The sequence below is a fragment of the Vanacampus margaritifer genome, chromosome 3 (genome assembly GCF_051991255.1).
Source record: "Vanacampus margaritifer isolate UIUO_Vmar chromosome 3, RoL_Vmar_1.0, whole genome shotgun sequence".
NCBI classification, from domain to species: domain Eukaryota; kingdom Metazoa; phylum Chordata; class Actinopteri; order Syngnathiformes; family Syngnathidae; genus Vanacampus; species Vanacampus margaritifer.
In genome coordinates this window covers 12,453,885-12,481,269 of record NC_135434.1, presented here as the reverse complement: position 1 = coordinate 12,481,269, position 27,385 = coordinate 12,453,885, and the positions used below count along the sequence as shown (strand labels likewise).

At 39.4% G+C, this 27,385-nt stretch overlaps 1 protein-coding gene across 8 annotated transcripts in view; it reads right to left on the bottom strand.

Moving 5' to 3' along the window:
• Positions 1-27,385, bottom strand: part of pde4d (phosphodiesterase 4D, cAMP-specific) — a 220,437-nt gene that overhangs the window by 111,641 nt on the left and 81,411 nt on the right. The window contains exon 1 of one of the 8 annotated variants that reach the window (XM_077562181.1): positions 6,802-7,581. The exons of 6 other annotated variants lie outside the window; for them this stretch is intronic. In XM_077562181.1, the coding sequence (XP_077418307.1) occupies positions 6,802-7,064 (263 nt within the window). In that variant the 5' untranslated portion in view covers positions 7,065-7,581. Of the gene's footprint in view, positions 1-6,801; positions 7,582-27,385 lie in introns of those variants that run through there. One more of the 8 variants, XM_077562175.1, reaches the window with a different exon arrangement.

Sequence of the window (27,385 nt, the reverse complement as noted above, 5' to 3'; positions counted from 1 at the left end):
CCACAACGCGGTCTGACGACCCGACCACAAAAACGGCCCTCTACGTTGTCGTTTCTCTACATGGGCAGAGGTCTGCGCTCCACTGACAGCTATTGCAGTCGCTGATGAAATCAACGTTCATGTTGATTGCATGCAGCAACACAATGCAAGGGACAAGCAAAGTGCTGTTATTGTCTGTGCGTCTTACACAGCAATTAAATCCCCGCGTGTGAACTTGCGGCGCGAGGTGCGCTGCTCTGCTAACGAAGGTGTCACAGTAGCTGAAAGGCTGTCACTTCAATTGCGCAGACTACAGCGTAGCTCATTTGCATTCATGACCTGCATTTATGTGCTCATGTCAAGGCAACATCCTTTTACAGACACCAAACCCTAATTCCATCCCTTTCCAGCGAGGTACGCTAGCTTGCTGCTTGTTAACAGTAGTGGCTTCTTCACAAGATGTTATTATAATCCCAAACGGCCAGGTCAAGTCCCCTTGAGCAGTTATAATACTGGCAACAATTGCATTGAGGCACCAACCACATTAAACGCATTATGAGCTGCTTACACATGCACAACTTTTGTCAGCTCATCAATGGGCAAACTATGGCCCACCAGGCACTAACATTAAAGTCATGTAATATTTGTTGCATAAATTTAGTCATTCCACCATCACCACCCTAAAATTGTTTTAAAAAATTCCGTTAAATTTTCTTTGATCTCATCGAGAGAAAAAAAAATCACGTTCACTGCCATTGACGGCTATAGACGTCAAAAATTCATTTGAACTATTTCTATTAGTTTAACATTTTTTCTATAGTATGAAAACCTAGAAAAAAAATTATTGTACATTTAGAGCAGATATAAAATGTGTGATTGATCATGAGTTAACTATTGAAGTCATGCGATTAATTACAATTAAAAAAATTTAATCGCCTGACGCGATTTAAAGATTATTAAAAATTAGGGGCGTCAGGCGATTACATTTTTTAATTGTAATTAATCGCATGACTTCACTAGTTAACTTACAATTAATCAAAACATTTATATCTGTTCTAAATGTACAATTAAAAAAATCTAGGTTATCATACTCTTGTTAACAAAAGTAGAAAAAAGGTTTAACTAATAGAAATAGTTCAAATGAACTTATTTATGTCTATAGTCGTCAATGGCAGTGAATGAGTTAATAAAGTACATTTAAAATAGCCTTGGCGTTTTGTTTTTTGTTTTTGAACCTTGATGGTTTGGTCTGGTTTGAATGCCTCAGCCACTAGGGGGCTGCATAACAAAAAGAAGCATACGAAGATAAGATTCACAATTGAGTCGGTAAGCAACAATAATTGTGTTATTTTTATTTATTTTTTTTAAAGCATGTTTATAAATATAAGCCTATAAGGGTAGGGCAAAACAATATTAATCATGAATATTTTGGTAGTAATTGAAATCATGATTATTCAAACGGTTATTTATTTTCTGGTTTTGATGTAAAAAAATATTAAGACAAAATTCTTTGAAGCAACACGGTTATGTAAGTTCCTTTTGGGCCAAACAAAATGTAGTCATTAAAAAAAAGTGCAAACTCAAAATTATTATTATTATTTTTTTAAGGATTAAGTGATTCTGCTTAAAGGTGTATAATACCATGACCATTGATGCTCTTCATTAGCCCATCGATGTTTTGCATTGCATGTTAGCATTAAGCTAACGGAGATGCTAAAGGCAAAGTTGTGTGGCTGTTTTAACGACGCAACGTGTTTAATGTCACAGTAAACTACAACTGCTAGTGGGAATAAACATTTTGAACCTTTAAAATATGTGTATATATATATATATATAATTTTTTTTTTAGTTTTTTTAGTTTTAAGAAGAAGAATTGTTCCACTATATGTCAAGCTGCTGCTTTTTGTGCTTCGGCTCATTACTCGGAAAACTAGTTTAGTTTATTTCTTAAGTACAGGTTTTGATGTTTGTTTTGGCCAATCAGCATGTGGTTCCCATTGATGATTGACGAGAAAACAATTTGCGAGCAGTTTCCATTCGACTGGAGCCCCCATAAGAGGAGCAAAGCTGTACATCAGTCCAATCAGTCCGCCGAGAAGCATTGTCTCCTTAATGAAGTGTGGAGTGTCGCCACTGAGGGCTAAGTGTGTGTTTATGTGTGTCTGTGTGTCACTAGAATTTAGCACCCAGCAGCCCTGCGAATCCTAGCGGCGGTTAAACAATAAGCAGATGATTGAGGTAAATTGTGTGTCTCTCACTCTCTCACAAATGAATCGTCTCTCCCTTTGCCCTCGCTACAACACCTCTCTCCTCGTCTGTCACATCTTCTATATCTGGTCTGTTTGGCGCTTCTTATTGTTGTCTTTTTTCCCCCCCGCAAATGTCAAAACAGCACATTGCCTTGATTAGCCGGGCGCCGTCTTCGCTTACTGGCTCGTACTGTTACTCTCTCGTGAGCCTGGCGCCGCAGTCACGACGAAAAGGATGTTTGTCTTGCATTTGCATATGTAGTTGACACATCTTGGTTCGTATCAACACCTACGGGCAGTTTGAGTCACGTTTCTACCAAGCACCGCAAAGATCCAATCAATAAAACAGATTTCCGTTTGTACTGCAAGGTTTATAGGTGGGGATGGCGACATCAGTGTCAAATATGAAAACAGCAAGGAACAACCGATTTTCATCATAATCATAATCAGTCAATGTTTTTTTTTCTTTCTTTTTTTCTGGAGAGCTCAGTATTGTTCATTCGTTAATTTTACAGATTTGACATGTCATCATCATTGCTCTCTCTCTCTTTATTTTTTAATTTTTTTCAGAAAATAATACTAATAATAATAATAATAATAATCAGTCAATGTGTCCTAATTACCGTCCTTGGCGGCCCTCCGTAGGTTTTTACTAAACGTCATTTAACGTTTTTGGCAGTCAAAGAGTTAAACACCAATATAGTCTTGATTTCTCATAAAGTGGACAAACGTCGCGTAGTATGATGTCCGATGACGTGGTTAGCTCACTTCTTGCACGAGCACTGCCAACATTTACAACAATGGTGGACAACCGTGTTATGTTGGTGCTGCCAAAGCCTCAGAGAAAGGACATTGCTTGTATAGCAAAAATCTTCCACATCTCCGTAGAGAACCGTTAGAGAAACTTAAAAAAATATATCTCCATGTGGACGGGGGGTGTGTCCCCACCACTGTTTTCTACAGCCAGGCAACATTGCAGGAGTGGGTTGACGGGAGCTTTCTGACAGCTACGTTTAAAACGACGTGGTTAAAGTGCTGCTATGATGTCACACTATTTACATGGCTGACAATGACTATGACTATGACTAAGACTATGACCATCCCGACACACCCCATGATGGAAATACAAGCCAGATCTGGCTTTACTCTTTTCAAACCATGCTGTGGACATCTGCCTCAGTTACCCAAACAGAAAGCTGGAAGACCAGCAGAGTACATGACAGAGTCCACACAGAAAGGATACAACAGTTTTGAATTTCCTACTGGGAAAGATTCCGACCTACTCAAGAAGCAAAAAAGGTCAAGGCCAAGCTAGATGGTGTGTTACAAACAACACCAGAAGACCGCAATGTTTTTAAAGCTTAGCATTTAAAAGGAAATCTAGTTCTCCTGCTGCAACGACTGACTGATCAACTTCAATATGACTACTGTTCATGTTTCACAAGTATTGATTATGAGCGCAGCTTTCATTCTTTTTGCCCAGAGAACCCCGAATATCGAACTTGGTATCACATATTAATCATGTAACAGAGCACAGCGGTTTTCGAAGTGGGTGCGTAAAAAAACGAGTTGGCTGGTATTTAATTGCATTTGCATCATTTAACCACATCAAAAATGCCGCTTCCATCCCCGAGTGTGGACTAATCAGGAAGTTCCTCTTTAAATCAAGATGCATCTACTGTATAATGAAGTTAGGGCACCATTTGCGGCCACATCCTATTTCCACCATATTACCATGGAGAAGAGCTTCAGCCAATGATAAAAAAAAAAAAACAGAAGATAAAAAAAATAATGATAAGATAAATTCTCTGGTTATGAACTGGGAATGGTGGAAAATAAATCTTTTAAAAAAAAAAAAAAAAAAAGATTAAAAAAATAATAAGATAAATTTTCTGGTTATGAACTGGGAATGGTGGAAAATAATATAAAAAAAACTGAAGATAAAAAAAATAATAATAAGATAAATTCTCTGGTTATAAACTGGGCATGGTGGAAAATAATATATATAAAAAAAACTGAAGATAAAAAAAATAATAATAAGATAAATTCTCTGGTTATGAACTGGGAATGGTGGAAAATAAATCTTAAAAAAAAAAACAGAAGATAAAAAAAATAATAATAAGATAAATTCTCTGGTTATGAACTGGGAATGGTGGAAAATAATATATAAAAAAACTGAAGATAAAAAAAATAATAATAAGATAAATTCTCTGGTTATGAACTGGGAATGGTGGAAAATAAATCTTAAAAAAAAACCAGAAGATAAAAAAAATAATAATAAGATAAATTCTCTGGTTATGAACTGGGAATGGTGGAAAATAATATATATAAAAAAACTGAAGATAAAAAAAAAATAAGATAAATTCTCTGGTTATGAACTTGGAATGGTGGAAAAGAATAAAAAAAAATTAAAATCTTTAAGAGGCAGATGGGGTATGATGATGATGATAGTGTGAATGGTTACATAATCCAAAATAACCACCATGGACGCACCGTTGCATTCGTGTGTGTGTGTGTGTGCGCACAGGCACAGATAATGAAGTCATAAAATTGAAATTACACAGACACGCTCGCAACATACAGTATATGAGCACTGGGCGCCCAAAGATGGATAACAGTGATAATAAAAGTGATGGGAGAGTTAATAAAAGGAAAGACTCAAGTGAGATTACGCAGGAAACAAGCAAAGTAAAGCCACATTTAACACAAGAAATGAGAAGTTCTACAGGCAGAAGTGTAAAAATAGAACTATACTTGCATACCAATGCCTGCGAGGCACAACATATTCCGGAGGTGCATCAGACACAATGCCGGTATATATCAACGGAGGGACATAGTCAAAATAACAAGCAACTCATTGTGTCATACAAACAAGAAAACCACCAAATCAAATACACAAACTAGTTCGTAACTTCAAAACATCACATCCTAATACTGTCCTAAACCAAAGACACCCGTGTAACATGCAGAGAGCCAGCGACTGACATCGAGAACAGGATATTGCGAGTCATTGAGGCAAGAAGAAACTGGTTAACGGGGGTCGGGTGGAAGGAAGAGAGTTATGGCGGCGGATAGATGAAGGCACGAGGCGTGGGCGGGCGCAACCAAGCTTGATAGACAGCTAAAAATAGAGCGCTAATTAACAGTCCAAAAACTGCTGGCAGGGCAGGGTAGGTGTACGAAGACGAACGCGCTAAAAGTGATGGAGGGCTTTCGGTTCGAGGCTGATAGTAGATTCTACACAGTAAATTTCGTAGAGTACATTTTACTCTAAAAAGACTATATTCGGTCCCACTCTAAACACTTTTACACTTGGAAGAGAGTAAAATAGTACAAAACAAACAACAACAATAAAATACTCAAGGGTTGAGGAACGATCATGGAAGACAGCCACTCTACCACTCGAGCTATGCTAGACTTATTGTTAGCTAACATATTGCTGTGTCTTCCAACCGGAAGGTTCTGTGATTGTTCCTCAACTTTTTGAATATTTTACTCTCTTCCAAGTAAAAAGTTTATTCGGTTAAGTCTGGGACCGAATATTGTCTTTTTCAGAATAAAATGTACTTTTTTAATTGACAGTTTATTTAGAGCTGCCAAAATGTAATTAATTAACAACAATTTTAATAATAGAGTCGTTTTGGGCAATTTCTTGATTAAATTGTCGAAACGATCTGATTTCAGCGTCTCAACAGTAATTAATCACTGATTTCTGTCATCTTTCATGGAAGAAGAATGATTATCTTCAATCAGTCAATCTAAATAAGACAAACGTAATGATCGAACCGGCAACGTAATCAGTTTAAAAAAAAGTTGACGAGTACAGTACATCAATCCCCATATTTTTTATCACTATGAATACAAAAATGACTGGTTAATAAACAGTAATCAGGGGGAAAAAATGCTTTTGTAAAACACTACGCCTCAGATTATTTGATTACATAATTGATAGAATAATCGATTTTAAAAATAATTAACAGCACAAGGTGTATTTGAGTACAGTGAAGCCGGGAGGATATGTTCTAATCTAGACCAGTGGTCCTTAACCTTGTTGGAGGTACTAAACCCCCAACGATTTCCTAAAAACTGGAAACAGCAGAGGCTCCAGAATTGAACCCTGCGGAACTCCATAATCCGCTATACATGTTAATTCATATTGCACATACAGTATTTATCCGACCACCTTCTTTTTTTTGGTGCTCAAAATAGTATGAAGGGATTACAATAAAAAATAAATAAAAATATATAAAACTACTGAGCGCACCAAAGTCCCTGCAGCAAGGCGTGATCACATGCAGCCAATGATGGCCAAGCGGGGCGCATCATCATGAACTTCTGCTGAACCCCTGAAACCGACTTACACGATCGAACCCAAGTTAAGAACCACTGTGCTATAAGCAGCTATAGGGATCTCTGCATTGGTAAAAACAGCTGTCGCATATGAGAGGAAAGTGAAGTTTTATGCCTTAAATATCTCATCACTCCTGCAGCTTCCACAAGCAGTTCTTGAAAGTTTGCACAAGGAGGACACTTTTTTTTTTTTTAAATCGATATTTACGGAATCTCGTCTCACCATGTGTGCGCCACGGTGAAGCGCCTCTGCTTGTGGATGTTGTTGTTGAGCAGCATGCGGCGGAGCAACCGGGGCGAGTTGCGCGGCGAGAGGCGGGGGGAGACGGAGGAGGGCGAGCGCCGGTGTCCTCGGGGTCTCTCCGGGTGCAGCAGGTTCTCGCGCAGGATCTTCACCAGGTCCTCGTTCAGGCCCGAGTGCTTGGGCATGGGGGGCACGGCCAGGGTGTCCTGGTGCGTCGGCCCCATGGCTGCCTGCTGGGCCATGCCTCTCCCGCACCTCGGCCACGGGCACCACCACTAGCACCAGGAATATGCCCCCGGATCCAAAGAGAAAATCACCTCAGTTGTATCAGTCCAGATAGGAAAGAATCGTCAAATTCCCAAATTCCTCCAGATAGTGAAAAATAAAACGTTTGCAGGTAAAAAATAAAAATAAAAAATTGAAGTCTTCCTCCTCCTTGTGAAGAGATGACCAGGCAGGCAGGCTGCTGCCTTTGTCTGAAAGAAGAGAAGATGAGGGGACGATGCAAGAGAGGAGAGAGGGCGGCGGGCAAAAAAAAAAAAAAAAAAAAAAAGGGATTTCCGTTTTTCTCAGCGGCGGCACAGTCGGGCAAATCCAAATCTGGCAGGAGTTGAACTAAATCATTGAGCGCGTGCCCCCTCAACGGCGCAAGTGAAATCTAGCCATTGGGAACCATCGCCAGCCCAGTGCGACTAAATCCAGTAAGGCTTGCTGGAGTTCTGCACCATCCAATCCAAGCAATTCATCCATCCTCCTCCTCCTCCTCCTCCTCCCATCTTCCCTCCTGACACACACACACACACTCACGCATAATGACTGCTGACTGCAGCCAGTTTACAAGCTACTGATCCTTTGGAGCAACCGGAGTGTGTGTGAGAGTGTGTGTTTAATAAAAGGATAAAAAAAAGAGGGAGGATTGGAGTCTGCTTGAGTGACGCGGCGAAGATGTTTTAATCGAAGCGTGCGTGTGAGAGCGGTGCTGCGTGGCGCTAAAAGCCCGCATGAGTTATTAAGGGAGCTGAAAGCAGGCTCCACATCAAGATATGTCGAGGAACAGCCCAAAACCACAAGTGTGTGCCTACGCGTGACATACTTTGAAAAATGGACTTTTTCATGGCAATAGCAAATCGATCAATAAAAATAACATTTGCTCTGGAGTGCCACCCATCAAGTACAGCCTTTCCGAATCACACCAAGTTTTTCTTCCCATGATTTGACCAGCAAGGGCAGGGATGCCAAATGTAAATCCTGGGGGGGGGGGGGGCAACATTTTTCATCAGTTCTACTGGGGGACCACGTAAGGACTGTGCACAGCCTAACCAGATGTATGACCAAAATTGCCGTTTGAAATATGGACATAAGTGAAAAATATGCACTCTTATTAGTGTTTGAAGCAAACAACCAAATAACAACATGAGTTTTTTTTTTTCCCAGTGCATCAGCCTCTCGCATAAAAATTATTAGGGATGGACACGTACCAATACCAGGTATCAGGTATCGGTTCTCATGACAATGATACCAGAATCGGTCACCCTCTTCTAGAACTAGAAATGAGAAATTCTAAGGCTAAAAAATTACCATTCATTTAATGTCATTATAAGGAAAAATGCTATATTGGGATATACAGGTCTTTAATTTTAAACTCAACAAAAATATAAACGCAACATGTTTTCATTTTTGCTTCCGTTTTTTTTTTAGATGCAGTCAAAGATCTAAAACTTCTTCCACATACACAATATCACAATTGCTCTCAAATATTGTTCACAAACCAGTCTAAATGTGTGATAGTGAGCACTTCTCCTTTGCCGAGACAGGTGCGCGACACACTGTCTAAGGCCCCGTCCAGACGGAAGACGCTGAGGACGTTTAACGGCTGTAATGTATATGCCAAGTCTGGAGTGGCGCTGTAGCGCAGCCACGGTGAGTTAACGGAAAGCGTAGAAAAAGAATCAGAGAAGAAGATGAACACTTTTTTTTTTTTGCAATCTACAGAACAAACATGGCTTTTCATATATCAAAACAACATGAAAAAGACGAACGCGGTAGAAGTGACGATGGTGTCACACCTGTGAGGTGGGATGGATTATCCCGGCAAAGGAGAAGCGTTCACTATCACAGATTTTGACTTGTTTGTGAACAACATTCGAGAAGAAACGGTGCTATTGTGTATGTGGAAGAAGTTTTAGATCTTTTAGCTCATCTCATAAAAAATGGAAGTAAAAACGAAAAAGTGTTACGTTTATATTTTTGTTGAGTGCATAGTATCAGTATTTCATATTAGCATGGTCTGAAAGATTGAGCACTTGTATTGGCATTGGTCTGAAAAAAAAAAAACTTTCAAGGACAGCACAAAACTGCTAAATAGTAAACTAACATTAAAAGCAAGTGCTTTTTTTCCCACAAAAATCAAATCACTCGAAATTTTAGTATCATTCAGGTACTGTTGGTCCTACATGTCATTCCAAAGACACAAAAAAATTATTAGGCTTATTCACGTTGTAGAATAGGGCAGTATACACTCTAAAAAGAGAACTGTTGACCAACTTAATTAAATTGCTTCAAGTGGTAGCACACAATTACGTTAATTCTAAATTAATATATTGCCTTAAAGGAACTCAAGTGATTAAACTGAACTCATTCACTGCCATTGACGGCTATAGACGTCCAAAATTAATTTGAACTATTTCTATTAGTTTAAAAATGTTTCCCCCACTTTTGTTAACAAGAGTATGAAAACCTAGAAAAATAATTATTGTACATTTAGAACAGATATAAAATGTGTGATTAATCGTGAGTTAACTAGTGAAGTCATGCGATTAATTACAATTAAAAAAATGTAATCGCCTGACGCCCCTAAATTTTAATAATCTTTTTTTTCTTTTCTTTTAAAAAAAAATAAAAAATAAAAAATGTCTAGGTTTTCATACTCTTGTTAACAAAAGTGCGAAAAAAGTTAAACTCAGAAAAAAAGTTTTGGGACGTTTATTGGCGTCAATGGCAGTGAATGAGTTAATCACCTCACAATTAATTAAACTTAAAACATTAACTTATTTCAATTGTGCGTTACCACTAGAAGCAATTTATTTAAATTTGTTCAACAATTCTCTTTTTGGTGTGTAGTTTGAACTCTTAATATAGGAACATCAATTAATTGCATTTTTTGTTTTTTACTATTAGCAACAGGGCTTATCCCTGACAAACAAATACTAACATATACTATGTGAAAAAAAAAACAAAAAAAAGACAATCCCTTAAATTAACCAAACAGCCAAAATCTGTCAATAGAATACAAATTTCCCTGCAAAATTGCATGCTAATGCCGGCATATGTTGAAATGACAAGGAAAGACCATAGAGGACATGACAGCATAGCAAAGTGCTCATCAGTTACTGCCAAACATCAGCCATTTCTGCCAACATCATCCCCAAAACTGAGCATGTACTGGCAAAGAAAGAAATGAAATGGACCATGACGCGATCATAGAATCCCGCGATACTGGACGAATACGCCCTCTAGTGGCTGCAAAAAGCATAAGGATGACATAAGAGCCATTTCATCGTTTTAGACTGCCATATGAGTTCTCCTCCTCCAAGGCAGCATAAAAGCGTTGTTCTTCATCAAGATGGCCGTTTGTCTGCCAATCCTGGCCCTCGTCTACTCAACGCTGGCTCGTGGGAATCAAATTCAAATGAGTCGGCGGGGTCTGGCGCGTTACGTCACGAGATTGCTGATTTGGCGAAGCGCAAACTGCGACACATTCGGCCGTGGCAGCTTGCGTTCCGGCGCTGCCAGCCATCTTCTTTTCTCTCTCTCTCTCACTGTGCTGTTTCTCTCCTCACCGCCTTCACTTGTGCTTCTTTTCCTCTGACCTTTTTCTTTGCCAAAGATTTTCCTCAAGACCTCAACACGTGACAAAACGCACGCACCCCCCTCTGCAGCTCATCTAGTTACCAGAGGCAACGATTATGGAGAAGGACAAGTGGATTTAAAAAAACTAAAAAGAAAGGCTGAGGGAATAAAAGTGGGGTTAATACAAAAAAGGATGTAAGGATGCTTTACAAATGGTAGTTAGGGCCATAAATATTGGGACATCAAAACAATTCTTATCTTTTTAAACCAATTACAACACTCCGTATAGACCGTACGTTTACTTTTGAGGGACCAAAAGTAATGGGACATTTGGCTGCTCAGCTCTTCCACGGCCCGGCGGTGGTCATGTATGGCTGCCAAAAGAATCGGTTCCCTTGTATTTATTGATGATATGACTGCTGACAAAAGCAGCAGTGAAGTGTTTCGGGCAAGATTATATGCAAACTGCAGCCAAATGCTTCGGAACTTGGACGGCGCTCCACAGTGCAGATGGATAATGACCTAAAGCATAGTGTGAAAGCAAGCAGAGAGTTTTTCAAGTCAAAGAAGTGGAACGTTATGCAATGACTTGACCTGAATCCACTCTAAAAACACTTGGGTCAAAAGTAACATAAATTATGGGTCAAAAATGGACCGAGACACTCCATGGGTCAATTTGACCGAACTTTCTGGGTTGTTTTATACAAAATGACCCAATTTTTTGACCCAAGTAAAGGATTTGACCAATATTTATGCTGAAAGACCCATTTCTTGACTCAAAGTTGGGTCAAATCGACCCTGGAGGATCGGACCATTTTTGACCCATTGTTGGGTTATTTTTGACCCAACTGTTTTAGAGTGAACTGTAGGGAAAATGTCAGAGGAACAAGTCAAAACTGAACGCAGTTGCAGCAGAGGCCTGGGAGAGCATCACCAGGGACGAAAAGGGAAATTTGTATTAATAAAAAATAAAAAAAATCAACAGTTTGTTGCAGTCAGAAAAGAAAAAGACTCCTATAGTATATTCTGATTAATATTGTTATCATGTAAAAAGAAAGAAGCTGAATAATTCACCCGTTTTCAGCCATCCAAGACGGCTGACATTTAATGCGGCAGCACCCCCTGCTGTCGACCAAAATTGACCACAAGCTCGCGTTGCAAACACACGGCGCACATTTTCTCGATTTGGTCACGTGACGTTGACAACCGAGCCTGTGGGCACTTTGAGGTCAATTTCAGTCGAGATGTTGTGCATCCAGTGTAGATGAAGGACCACAACATGCAACAAAAAGAAGGCTATAAATGCCACTCTTTGACATCATTTATCCTCACTGCGGAAGGATACATTAAGAGGTGTGACTCATACCCAGAGGCATAAAGAGACACAATATTTAACTCATGGTCAGACTGTTTTTTTTTTTTCCACTTTTGATGAAAGTGTTTATTTAAAGACAACATAAAATGAGTGTGCATTAGTGAGCAACAGTGTAAATGCTTTTCCCCTGAAACAGTGTCAAGCAGGGACAGCAGTCGAGAGTGTGGGGGGTTGTGAAGAGGCTCTCCGCATGATGCTCACAACACGGTTCTCACACTAATATACATACAGTATACAATGAGGGAATGCACAGCTCTAGAGCAATAATGAAGTCAGACAACAAAAAAAGTTATGGTGTATAAATTATGCATTTTTCAAGAGCAAACGTTGAAAAGAGTTAAGACTTATAGTTCAGCCTTACAGCAGGTCGGGCGTGCAAATCAGCCTTAACGCAACTCTGCCTCCCTCTAGTGGACATACATGAACTCAATGAAGATCAGGAACCCATTTGTTTGAACACGCTTTTTAGTCATCAGTAATTCCCTGAAAAATATACATATGAGAAATCTGAAAACAGCATGATCTTGAAATTATTAGTAATTATTATTTTCCCATTAACAGACAATATTTACTAAGGGAAAATACAATAACACAGCCAAATTTAAGGGTCAGAGCTGCATATACTCTGAAGAGTAACGTGTTTATCAGAGGTGAGGCATTAATTTGAACAAAGTCAATTTATTCGCAATCATCTCAAACATTATATTTTCAAATAATTTCCCACAATATATAATTAATTAAAACACAACTAATAGAAGAATATGTGCAATTCATTGAAATTAAAATACAATTTCAATTATTTCACTCCACAATTACCAAATTAGCATAGTTGTGAACAAAAATAAAATATTATTAATACTAATTTTGAGTTGTTTCAATGTATATATTTCTATTTAAAAATAACAAATTTTATACAAATGTTTGGTCTAAAAGAAACCTCTATAGTTATAGTGTTTCAATGAAATTTATTTGTCTTAACATTTTTTTTAGGTTTAAACATTTACTTTTTTTGCGCCCAAAAAAACAAATGATCGTCCTAATCATATTTTCAATCATGACCAAATCAATCATGATTAATATTTTCCTCATAATCGAGCAGCCCTTATTGTAGATGTACATTTTCTTTAAGTAAAAAAATGATATGGAGTGGCTGAGCAACAAAAAGCTTGCATACTGTTTGAGCATATTTTTATTTCAACTTCAACTTTACAGATGACATTTCAGCTCTGCAGGCAGCAAGCATTATGATGTTATGAATATTAATTATGACAAATGTAACTAAAACATTTACGTGGCACAACTTGAGGGAAAACGGTGGCATCTGTCAAATATGGGACAAATGCATTATATAGTCAGTTGCATGACACAGCCAGGGATTATTTAAGAATAGATGACATCATTTTGAATGAAATGTTGTTTTTAACTGATGACATTTGATAAGAATTTCCAATAAAGATTGCGGTACATACATGCCACACAAAATATGTGAAACTTGTTGCCATCTCCACTATGGTTGTAACTAGTTTAAATAATTTGCCTCATAAAAAAATAAAAAATAAAATGAATTAACACATGTACAGTAAATATTGCATGAAGATGATTGTACATGGATGACGACATATCCAAACTAAATCGCAGTAACACTAGTTGACCAATAGAGGGGAGCATCGGTGCAGCAATCGCCTCTTAGATGGCTCACCGTTCACTCCGGCATATTGGCTAATATGATGGATAGCAAATGTATGTTTTACTATGCTCATTTGCTTTACAACAATTTCCTCAAAATGTCACTTTCTCAGCACTATTACTATATTATAGGAAAACATATTTGATTTCTACCCGGTTGTGAGTGCTGAAAAGACTGACACTTATTTATAGCATGAACATCATTTATGGAGCTTTCAATTTGGATGAATCACAAGTCAAATGGAGGTAGTTTGTCATTTGACAAAGAGACACATGGTGGTTGAGCGTGTGTTAGGAACATCACAGAAACCTCAATTCATATGTCTCCTATGACCACAAGCCTTTACAGTAAGTGACGCAGATGATTTCACCCATTTACCCATTTCCTGTTTGCTTTCCATATTGCCCTCATCACATTGCCATGTAGGTCACTGCAGGCCAGCTCGCCCAGCTAGCGCAGCTGCCATAGTGACCCCGAGTGGTCCTGCTGTCTTACATGGGGTCGGTCAATAGTCCAAACCAACCCCTCAAGTCCTCCACCTTCACCCCTTCTGGCCAAGAACACAGAGCAAACGGCACTGCTAAAGTCATGTGTCAGGCAAAGATATAAATTGTGAATAACAGTGTCAGTCGGGTTAAAGAGGTGCCACAATTTGCATATCTGAGCTCCACAAATGGCCCTATAATAACTGAATATGCCATCTATCAATATTTCATATTACGCAAACGCGTGCACACACTCGCTCATATAGATTTTAATTACCTCCATGAGTTATTGTTAGGTGTCCTTGGGTCCACCGAAAGGAGCTATATAAATATAAAATATTATTATCATAATTATAAGTGTTAAGTATTTAGTGTGACTGCCTTTTAAGTGAGCCATAGTTTCGGGTAGAAAATGCCTCCAAAGTCAAACAAACTTGGGAGTCCATGTATGTCTTTTTTGGCTTTTTTTTTTTTTTTGGATGACAGATGGAACACCAAATTAATTTTCTTTCTTCAAGTCAGGGTGTTTTTTGCTTTTGGTTCCATTTTCAATCTATAAGCATTGTGTTGTATAGCATACTAGCACTTAAGCTAGTTGGTCTGTTTGCGAACTCCCTTTGTTGCTAGGGTGGCAACAGCGAAGTGACGACGAAGACATTGACACAGTGCCTTTGTTGACTAACTGCTTAAAACAGTTTGATTTAATGCTCATTAGCTGACTAGATATTGCCACGCAGGTGCAAAGGCTTCTCGATGACGCACTTGTAGGCAGCACGCTTTCACATTCACCGCATTCATACGTCGCACATACTGAGATGCGAGTGCTGCCATTTAAGCATCCCTCTGTGAAAACACATGTGACAATACGCTATGGTTTGTTTTGGTTTGAATCCCAAAATTCGGATTTGGCGTTTGTTTTTTAACGGCCAATTTGAATCTAAATTCACGCCACCACCGATTCATGCACCAGGCGGATCGGTGTAGCGTCTGCAGTGATGCAGACTCTGTATCGGTCCGTTGTGGTGAAGAAGGAGCCGAGTCAAAAGGCAAAGCTCTCGATTTACCGGTTGGGCTACGTTCCTGCCCTCACCTACGGTCACGAGCTGCGGGTCGTGACCGAAAGAATAAGATCTTAGATACAAGCGGCCGAAGTGAATTTCCTCCGCAGGCTATCCGGGCTCTCCTTTAGAGATAGGGTGAGAAGCTCGGTTATCTAGGAGCTACTCCTCCGCGTTGAGAGGAACCAGTTGAGGTGGCTCGGGCATCTGGTTCGGTCCCTGGAGAGATGTTCCAGGCATATCCCACCGACCGGAGGCCCCGGGGACGACCCAGAACGAGCTGAAGAGACTATGTCCCTCGGCTGGCCTGGGAACGCCTTGGGATCCCGTCGGAGGAGCTGGTTGAAGTGGCTGGGGAGATGGAGGTCTGGGCTTCCCTGTTAAAGCTGCTGCCCCCGCGACCCGACCCCGGATAAGCGGTACATCAGAGGTCCCCAACCCTGGTCCTCAGGGACCGGTATCCAGCCTGTTTTCCATGTCTCCCACAGCCAACACAGGTGATTCATATAATCAGCTAATCAGCAATCTCTGGAGAAGGCTGATAACGATCTCCACCTGTGTTGGCTGTGGGAGGCATGGAAAACAGGCTGGATACCGGTCCCTGAGGACCAGGGTTGGGGACCTCTGCGGTAGATGATAATCCACAGCATCTCCTGAATCAGGAAGTGGAGAATGTGATGGGATCAAAATGTGAGCAAAAAATAACTACAAATTGAACACACATCTCTCACTCATAATTCGTCTGACACATTGTTGAGAGGCTATTGCAATTTCCAAAGCATTACTAGTCAGGGGCAGCGCGCGCCTTCGACGGCATAATGACTCAAAAAGTCTAACTTCGGGGAGTCCTCACTGCCAAGGAAAGATGTAACATTATAGACCCGGGGCCGGGATCCATTAGCACACTCCTGGATGCTTTGATTAAAAGTGTGCATGCGGCATCGCGACAAGCCTACGTGTGTGCGTTTCGGTTTTCTTCCGCATTTATGTCACAGGCGCACTTCACAGTACATGCGAGTGTTTTGGCTTTGGCAGAAGAAGGAAATGGACCAGGTGGGAGGAAGAAGAAGAGGAGGGAGGGAGGGAGGAAGGTATGGGAGGTAAATGAACAGGAGCAGCTTGCCAAGTCTGACAGGAGCTGAGAGCGGCCGGTAACAGACGCCGGGTGAAAGTAAACGGATGAATAAGAATGAGCGCATGGGTGAGGAATACATACACACAAATGTGGAGGGGGGGGGGGGGAAGGGGAAGACGGAAGTTGAGGGCAGCGCCGCAAATAGCCGCCAGCTACTGTCATGATGGTCCCAGCGAGACGGAACCTAGCTTTGGAGACCCCATCTGTTCCTGCTTATCGTCAGTCGCATACCATAAACGCCCAAGTCATTTTAAACTTACTATTACAACATTAATTAAAAAATAATAATAACAATGAACCCTTGCTAAAAATTGTGTTCCTTCTTGTTTTACGATGACTTAGCCATTAGCCAAAGATTCTATTACGCTAACGATGTAGCAAATTCTAATCAAGTGGAACCTCAGTTTTCATATGAGTTTGCAAATGTTGAATCGCAATTGAATTTAAGATTGTGAAAGTTCGAGCAAGTAAAAAAAAAAAATAATAATAATAATAATTCACTTAAAATAATTTTATTTGGGAAAAAATATTACACAGTACGAGCACACTATCACGACCACGTTCTTTTCACACAAAATGAACAAGGAATATGTAAATGTGGAGGGAGACAGGCGGCGATGGAGAGAGACGCCAGGCTAATATCATGTTTGAATCATTTTCAGTGACGGTGGGTGACACTAATAATGTAAGTGGCCCGTTTTCTTCCTTGCACTCATGTATGCTAAGCATGTGTTTAATAAGATGATTCCAAAATGAATAGTTCATTGTCAGCATAGCGATTCACTGCAAAAAAATATATTAAAATCGAATGCAGAGAAGTCAGTTGTTAGAGTGTGCCCATAATCTGATCAGAACCAGGCTAAAATTAGGCCAGATTATCGATACACATGCCTTCCACTTAAACTGGTTAGTCACTGTTCTCCTTTATTGAAAAGTCAGGCTAGCAAAAATGCTTAACTCATTTGCTCCCAAAAACGTATAAATATGTTTTACTTAATATTTATACATTTTTGTGTGTGTTTTTTTTTATGCTTGAGCATACAGAAGGCTTTGGATGCAGCCTCTAAACTGAAGAGAACGCTTACAGCAATCGTAGTTATTACAAAAACGGCAGACAGGTGGCAGCAGAGTATAAGAGATCAACCAAGTGTTTTAAACAGATCTGTGAATAATGATGAAACTTATATTCTAATGCTAATTGCTGCTAAACGGAAACAGATACAAATATACTTTTTTTTTACTGATGAAAGAAGAGACTATAATCTTTCTTTTGGTAGGTTCCATGTTTTTATAGCAATAGAACACAATATTTTGTGGGCCTTGCAAAATCAGTCAGGAGCAAAGAGGATTGCTGCAGTGAAAATGGCTGGGAGTGAATGAGTTAATTAATAAATACAATTCAGGTTACATGTCACTTTTTTCTTAGTGAAAAAATTATATTTAATAGAGGTGGGAATCTTTGATTGTCTCACGATTCGATTTTTGGGTCTGCGATTCAATTCAGAATCGATTTTTGATTCAAAATGATTTGATGATTTGATTTGCTTCAATTTATAGATGTGCAAATAATTTCCATGACTTACTCCAGTCTGACTCGCTAATGCTAATTAGCGTGCCACTCGCTTCTGGAATGTTTACAGAGAAGCATCTTAACATTACTCACCGGCATATGCTCTTCCTACGCTGCAAAAAAAAAACTTTTATCGGCGTAACTTGATCGTGACTTTTTCCTCTTACACTCTAATTTTTAAACTCTAATTTAACAGTGTATCAGAATATGTGGAACCATACTGCCCCTAAGTGGCCAAAATGTGTACAACATGAACAACAACGCGGAAACAGAAAAAAACATTTCCATCCAATCTTTCCATGTTTTTACAGCAATAGAACACAATTTTCTGTGGGCCTTGCAAAATCTGTCAAAATCCAGTAAAACAGCCGGGAGCAAAGGGGATTGCTTCAGTGGAAATGTTTGGGAGTGAATGAGCTAATATAGTATGTCATTATCTTGAAATGTGAATGTATGAGTCCAGTAATCTGTCTATTTACAACGTCTACAATAAATGAATCCAAAAATGCAAACAAAGTCTTTTACCTCCAACCGATATGAGCTAATCTAACAGAAAACAGACAGAAAAGCAAACTGGAAGAGACATTTCTGAAATCGCAGCCAATTTGCCTTTAATTTGGTCTCATTATCGTCCCAGTGAATAAAAAATGAGGACTTCCACTGGGCTGTGCGCTTTGAGCCGCTGGAGCGAAATACGAGAAAACAGCTTGCAAACTCTGGGGACCCTCCCCAGAGACATGGCATCAAGGCTGAACAGTGAGGCCTTCCACAATGTTTAGGGTCTTCCCTTCCTTCCACATGACCCAAATTATAAAAATTATTCATCTCAATGTCATGTTTTCCCTCTATTCACACGTGTGTTGCTATTTCTTCAACGGTAAACCAATTCCAAGTGAACACTTGGGATGCCACTGCTGAATGCAGCTTGTTTTGATCAAACCAAGCATCCTTGAGTTTGTGGCTGTCGACTGGGAATTAGATAAGGAAGAAGAAGTCAAAAACATGCAGAGCGGGCCTTTTTCCTTAGCTTATTCTAGGTGTGCAAACAAGTGCGTGCTTCCGCTTGAGCGGAGGACATCAAGAGCAGAACCCAGGAGACATTTTAACACTGTTTAAAGAGAGGGAGCGCATGTCGCAAAGACCATGTTGATGGGATCATATGCTGGGTGTGCCTGAACGTGGATATGTACACATGGGAGCAGGCCAACACGGGTTATGGCGCTACGCTATTTTTATTTTTAGACCACAATGTCTCAGATAAACGCGCACATCCTTACACAGAGCAGACAGATTCTTATGCATGGTTGTCATCACTTTTTTTTTTATCACAAGTCATGCTTTTGTCGCTCTACGACTAATACCTTGCTAATCGCGGATGATAGTGACAGAGACCTAAAGCAAAAAAAATGATGGGGGGGGGGGGGGGGTAACACAATTACAGTAACCCCTCCTACGTCACTGCTTCCCGTTTCATAGTCCTGCCATTTTGCAGATTTTTTCACCTTGTAATAACTCAGTATTGTTGTTTTTTGGGGTGCAATTCCACTTTATGCCACTGGGGGCGGCACATTATTGTTCAACACCGTAAATTTGTAAGAAGAAGATTAGCCTCCTTCTTGCTGATTAAAAAGAGATGATCAAATGTCTCAATATTTGTCCATCCACCATTTTTACGTTTTGTCTTATAATGTTCCTCTTTTGACATGACAATTTATGTATATTGTGAGATGATACATTTGCTAGTGTGGATGGGGGGGGGGGGAGATTTGTGTACTGCATGTTGATGGGATAATGTTAGATGGTACACACTTAGACAGTTAAAATATCATATTAATGTGAACAATTTCTCTTGGTCACTCTCCATATATTACTTTTTTTTTTTAAAACTCATTCACTCCCAGCCGTTGTCACTGAAGCAACCTCCTTCGCTCCTCGCGGTTGTACTGGATTTTGACTGGTTTTGCAAGGCCCACATAATATTGTGTTCTATTGCTATACAAACAAAGAAACTACCAAAAGAAAGATTAGAGTCTCTTCTTTCATCAGGAAAAAATAATAATATTTCTATCTGTTTCCGTTTTGCAGCAATTAGCATTAGAATATAGCTAAGTTTCATCATTATTCACAAACGTGTCCAAAACAGTGGGGAAAAGAGCTTGCTGCAACATGGCCCTGGTTGATCTCTTATACTCTGCTGCCACCTGCTGGCCGTTTTTGTAATAACTACCACTGCTTTAAACACCCCTTCAGGTCAGAGGCTGCATCAAAGCCTTCTCCATGCTCTAGCATTAAGAAGAAAAAAAAAAGAAACCGTATAAATACGTTTTTGGGACCATGACAATATTTAAAATAGAACATATTTATACGTTTTTGGGAGCAAATGAGTTATTAAACGATTGTAGTATTTTGAAGTATGTTACAAATTTCAATTCAAGCAGAAAGAATATATTACTCATTCTCCGTGTCAAATGATTTGTAAAAGTAAATCGGATCGTACTGTTGAAGGCAAGGGGAGTTTTTCAATTAATCGAAAGGCAGTGAAACATATTTCTCTGCCATCATCAGTTCTACTATACCCGACCAAATTCCATTTATAATAACAGCCTGGAGATACAGTATTTAATTCAACTCAAAGAAACGATTTCTGCAGCGCTGCACCTGTGCATCAGTAAGCTTTTGCTTTTCCAAACGCAGCTGTCCAGCTTTACAAAGTGTGCTGAGCTCGCTTGGCAACTCCTCCGAGCCTCCCGACCATCCGCTCTGTACACCCCCTTCCTGCGCCCCCGTCCATCTATTCCATCATCTCCTTTCCAAACATGCGCTCTTCCAAGCCTATGGCCCCAGAGGACGATGTCTCTTTGACCTCGTTGGAGCCTGATGGTCTGTTCTCTGACCACCACCACCCCCACGGCAAAAACATCCTCCACGGGGACTAGACATTGTTATTTTGTCACACAAGCACAAATATAGCTTTGTTGCACAGCAATCTTTTGGAGGCTGAGCTCTTCACACAGTGCGCAAACCAACTGTTAACCAAGTGGGTTAACTCACTTTGAATTCGAAATAAGCCTATTAATCCATTAATCAATTGGTGAATCAATAATTCGGTCAATTGTGTGGAATAGTGGATTAATACTTTCTTGAAGCCTAAATCCTTGTCTGCATTTGGGTCCTAACTCCGTACTTCATGATGACATGTCTATTTACAGGGTTGGGAGGGTTCATTTTACCTGCTAAAAAATGTAGTTGGCAACAAAATCCAAGTACCATAATATTAAAAAGTAATGTAACTGGATTACTTTTGGATTACTCCAATATGGAGTATACTCATGAAGACAAAATAAAAATAAATATCACCACAATATATATTCTATACAATGTGCCCCTGCTATTTCCGGGTGATAGGGACCCGGGCAGCCTACAAATAGTAAAAATCGTTGTGTAATTAAAAAGCATGTAGGCTATAGATTGATTGATTGATTGATTGAAGGCCATATGCTGTTTTCCGAACTGTCACTGAAAGCAACCACACCTCACAGATAGATAGATAGATAGATAGATAGATAGATAGATAGATAGATAGATAGATAGATAGATAGAACTGTAATGGAATACAGTTACACTTTTTTGTAATCTGATTACGTAACGGCGGTACATGTATTTCGTTACTCCCCAAGCCTGTCTATTTATTAGGGGTGGGAGTCTCATGATTGAATTTGACTGATTCTTGGGTCTGTGATTCGATTCAGAATAGATTTTCGATTCAAAACGATTTTTGATTCAAAATGACTTGAATGACAGTGATTTCTGCTTCAATCTATGGATGTGCAAAGAATCATGATCTACCCCAGTCAAGACAGAATGACGAACGGAGACATTAAAATGACATTAAAAAATTTTTAACACATTCATTAAGTTTTGAATATATTATTTTAATTGACTTTATTCCTGGCTCATAAGACATGCTCGGTCTACCTCACTTCCTGTAATGAGTGCCCTCACTCTAATCACTCCCCCAAGCAATATGAACTCAAACTAACAATACCATTGTTACAGTATGAAGCCATTTATTACACTCCAGTTGAGGTTAACTGTCAATCTAAACATATGAAACGAAGATAATTACACACAATAAACACTTACATGCAAACACACTTTGTTTAGCATGTTTCCCAAACATAGATAGCTCAAGGCTAACGCACATGGTGTTGCAATGGAAAGCACCATTGACTCGCTAATGCTAATTAGCACGCTACTCGCAGCACTTTTCTCACTCAAACAAACGTCTATACAGAGAAGCATCTTAACATTACTCACCGGCATATGCGCTACGCTGCAAAAGAACAACTTTGATTGGCATAACTTGATCGTAACTTTTTCCTTCTACTCTCTAATATAGCTACAACTTAACAGCGTATCAGAACTTGCGGAACCACAATGCCCCTAAGTGGCCAAATTGTGTACAACATGAACAGCGCTCCCAATAAAGGCACACACAAACAAGGGCAAGACAGTGTAAAATAATATAAATAAAATCGATTTTGGGACATTTTATATTGATTCTGAATTGTAGTAAATGAGAATCGTGATTCTTATAAGAATCTTTTTTTTTTTTTTGGCACACCCCTACTATTTATTTTTTTCCCCTGGGACTTGGCATTGAAACTATGCGCTATAAAAAAAACATTTAAAAAAAATAAAAATAAATAAAAATAAAAAAATAAAAGAGAGCAATGATGATGGCATGTCAAATCGGTAAAATTACCGAATGAACAATACTGAAAAAACAAAAAAACAAACTATGTGCTTTCTACAGGATTAAACAGTCGCTCCGTACAAAGGAGCCCTTGGATCTTTAGCTTTGACTTTCCGTCGCAGCGCAAGCTGTAAATTCAAAACGCAACACAACACACAAGGGTTTTTAAAACTAAATGGACCCAGTCGCTCTGAGGCTCCCTTGTCAAACACATGAAGCTGATCAAGGATGCCGTTTCACTCGACCCTTGATTGGCCACATCCCTTTGCACTTAGCACGAAAGGCTCTCTATTCAGTCCCTGGGGGAGGGGGAGTGGTCACCCGCGGGCACACAAATAGCCGCCAGCTACAGCTTGAGAGACTTACTTTTCCGAAGTTCCTGACAAAGTTAAATAGAAAGTAGAGATGACCGCATGGCGGTTGATATGTACTTTAAGTACAAGTTGCAGATTGAAACTTCACAGAAAAGAGAAGTTGCGTCCATGGGGGAACAAAAGGGAGTCCTTTGGCCCCCCTCACATTCCCTTTACTTTCTTGCTTGATGAGGACTCAAGAGTCGCTTCAAGACCTCCTCTGGTGAAAAGCGATCGGGCTCCTTAGCATCCTCGCACCACTTTAAACGACAAGTGCATGTCTCTAAGGGCCCCTCTTCCAGTCATCCTGATCTATAGCCTATTAAGTCAAACATGTACAGTATACAGTATGTGCACTATAGGAAAGTCATAACTTATTCATGCGATCACCTTAGAGACCCTTTTATGGGAGCTGAGCGCTCGCGGACGTATACTAAATGTCAAGATTGTTCCATAATGTTATTCTATGGCCTGAGGCGATCACATTTAACGCACTTAATCAAATTTTTATAGATGAAGATATGGCACAAAATTTGTGCTTATTTTTTTTTTTTATGAGGCTAAAAACCTGAACCGAGTCCTTTCCATATTTCAACTGCTTGCACATACATTCATTACTGGTCTCACTCGCAAGGTGGAAGATGGATGACTTCATCCAAACTTTCAAACTCCATTTTATTCCTAGCTTGATCCTTATATTGAAAACTTAATAGCAACAATAGCATTGGTGCTTGTTAGAGGCAATGGCTTCATTTGAGGAGAGGCATTTATTTGTACTAACTAAAGGGAAATGGGAGCCTAATAGAGGCAAGGCATTTATTAGACAGGTAGTTTATTATTTGTAATAAAAAAAACACACACACACACCAATCTAACAGACTGCAGATAGCACTACTTATAAACGGTAAGGCATTTAGAGAAGAGACCTTTATATGTGAGATTCTTTTCTATGTATTCATTTTTTAGAGTAGCAGGTCTGAGGCATTTATTGGAGAGGAGGACGTTACTACAAAAACTATTCGACGCAACTGCATGCTAAGAGTATCAAGTGCTGGATTTCACTTTCCTTTCTTTTTTTTGGTCCTTCCTCGGGTCTCCTGACGGCCTCACGACTCTGGCTGGAAGTGTTCGGTTTAGGTGAACGGTATAAAAAAACGCGGGAAAAAAAAAGAGTATCAAGTGCTTTTAAAGATAAGGCTTTTATTGGAAGGAGCATTTCTTCGTACTAATTCACTTCTATCTACTCAATTGCAGACAGTCGATGCCCACGTACGCATATGTTAGAGCGAAGGTCTTCTTTTTTTTACAAATGCGATTCCATCTACAGTATTGTAAATGGAGTGCACTCATATGTGGCGCTTTTTATCATTCCTGCAGCAATGGATCGGCTGCTGCCATGAAAAGCGCTGTGCCAGGGCCCTTCGGATTCAATTAGAACTCAGTGGCTTGCCCGTGGACATTTCAACAGCAGGCAGTCGGAACCGGGATTCCAACAGGCAACCCTTCGGCCACTTGGATGACCTACTCTAATTAAAGTTGAGGCGTTTATTAGAGGCGTATGTTTTTATAATTCAACAGTAATAATATTACTAGTAATAAAAGTTATGCTTTTCTGCAAATAATTAAACTATATTGTACATATTGTGATCATTTCTCAGTATCATGAAATGACTTTGACAGAGAACGAATAAATATTTAAAATGTCACCATTTAGTGAATTTCAAGTAAGGTGTTTATTTTTTAAGGTTGGCGACAAATGAATAATAAAAATAATATGTATCAACTAGAAAAATTCCCGCGGAAATTTTGAATGGGACTGCTGACTCTTGTAAATGAGCTGAACAGTTTAAAATTTAAACGACTGGAATCGCTCAAGAAATGTGGAAGTTAACCATAATCAACATCAACTAAAAGTATCTCACTGTCCCTGAAAATGTATTTTAAAAAATGTAAATGAGCTGAACAGTTTAAAATTTAAACGACTGGAATCGCTCAAGAAATGTGGAAGTTAACAATAATCAACGAATAAATATTTAAAATGTCACCATTTAGTGAATTTCAAGTAAGGTGTTTATTTTTTAAGGTTGGCGACAAATGAATAATAAAAATAATATGTATCAACTAGAAAAATTCCCACGGAAATTTTGAATGGGACTGCTGACTCTTGTAAATGAGCTGAACAGTTTAAAATTTAAACGACTGGAATCGCTCAAGAAATGTGGAAGTTAACCATAATCAACATCAACTAAAAGTATCTCACTGTCCCTGAAAATGTATTTTAAAAAATGTAAATGAGCTGAACAGTTTAAAATTTAAACGACTGGAATCGCTCAAGAAATGTGGAAGTTAACAATAATCAACGAATAAATATTTAAAATGTCACCATTTAGTGAATTTCAAGTAAGGTGTTTATTTTTTAAAGTTGGCGACAAATGAATAATAAAAATAATATGTATGAACTAGAAAAATTCCCGCGGAAATTTTGAATGGGACTGCTGACTCTTGTAAATGAGCTGAACAGTTTAAAATTTAAACGACTGGAATCGCTCAAGAAATGTGGAAGTTAACCATAATCAACGAATAAATATTTAAAATGTCACCATTTAGTGAATTTCAAGTAAGGTGTTTATTTTTTAAATTTGGCGACAAATGAATAATAAAAATAATATGTACCAATTAAAAATGCCTGTCATGACACTCAAGAACATGTGCTACATCAGATCAAATAAGAAGCAGAGTGAGTAAAAAAAAACTTTCAGAACCAGGCTGGGCCAAAAGGTTGCGAAGATAATTGAGGCGCGGTATCTATTGGAGCGCACGCAACTATTTCCGGAAACACGGAAACTCAAATTTATGTCACTTTGCAGGATGGGTGCCTGCGGGCGAGATGACTGAATCCCCCCCTGGCTTCTCGTTTGCTTCCTCAGGAGCGTGCTTGCTTAGGTTGCTGGGTGGTGCGACTAGGGAATTATATTTGCGGCTCCCAGGCTGATTAGATGCCCCACCTTTGTGCTGCTAGGACGCAGACGCTTCAATGCATGCAGTCACATACACATTTAACCTTCCTTCTCCTTTACAACACAACCCGCCCCCCCTTCCCACTCCCCCAAGATCTTGTTAATCACGAACACCTTGGTGCTAGCTAAAACGCGCGACGACCTTCCAGCAGCTAATGTAAAGATCATTCGGAGTCTATCATGATGACAAGGCAAGACTTTTTAGCTATTAACAGTGAGCATTATGACGGTCCGCCGCAATTGAGCCATTTAGCTGAAGCCAAAAGTGCTCGAGCGATCATAACACAATTAGGAACCACAGTCAAGCTTTTGGGATTGAGGAACGTCACCCACAAACGAGAAGCTCTCCGGTATAATAAAACATCTCCAATCGTTTTTGCAGTTTATTGTTCTAAAAGCATTCAACTATATCCATCTCTTTTCCTTTTTTTTTTTCTTGGAGAGCTCAGTATTGTTCATTCGGTAATTTTACCGATTTGACATGTCATCATCATTTCTCTCCTTTTTTTTTTTTTGTGTATTTTTTGTATGTGGGTGAATATGTGTATGTGCGTGCGTGCGTGGGTGCATTCATTAGTTCACCTAAAACCTATAAAAAATAAAAATCCCATACCGTTTCCCTAAACCCAACACTTCCAGCCAGAGTCGTGAGGCCGTCAAGAGACCCGAGGAAGGACCAAAGAAAAGAAAGGAAAGTGAAATCCAGCACTTGATACTCTTAGCATGCAGTTGCGTCGAATAGTTTTTGTAGTAACGTCCTCCTCTCCAATAAATGCCTCAGACCTGCATACCTGTCAACCTCTGCCGATAACTGCCCTTATAAATGATTATGATTCCCCTTACAAACCCCAAAAAAACCTTACAAACACCGTACGACGCATGTTTACTCGCGGTAACCAGACAGTGTAATAGAAATAACAAAGGTAATTTGCATACAAAGTCTTTTATTCAATTTAAAAAGTTTACAATGCAATAAACTGTGCCTTCAGTGCTTCCTATTGTAAGCCAATGTGCATGATTTAGCAGACTTTATCTGCTCTAATGAGGGTCTCACTTGTGAGCAACAGTTGTCACAGTTCAATTTCATCTGTAATAAAGAAGTAAGAGTGTCTGTTCCCATTGTCTTTCTGTACTCTGTATGAATTTTCCTCACATGGCTGAAAACCCGCACGCTATCAGCATTACTGTGAGGAAGGCTGAGTAAAATTAGATACATCTTTCTCATCAGTGGAAAGCGATCCAGCCCCAAACCAGTTTTCATTTTGAACACATGAGGCC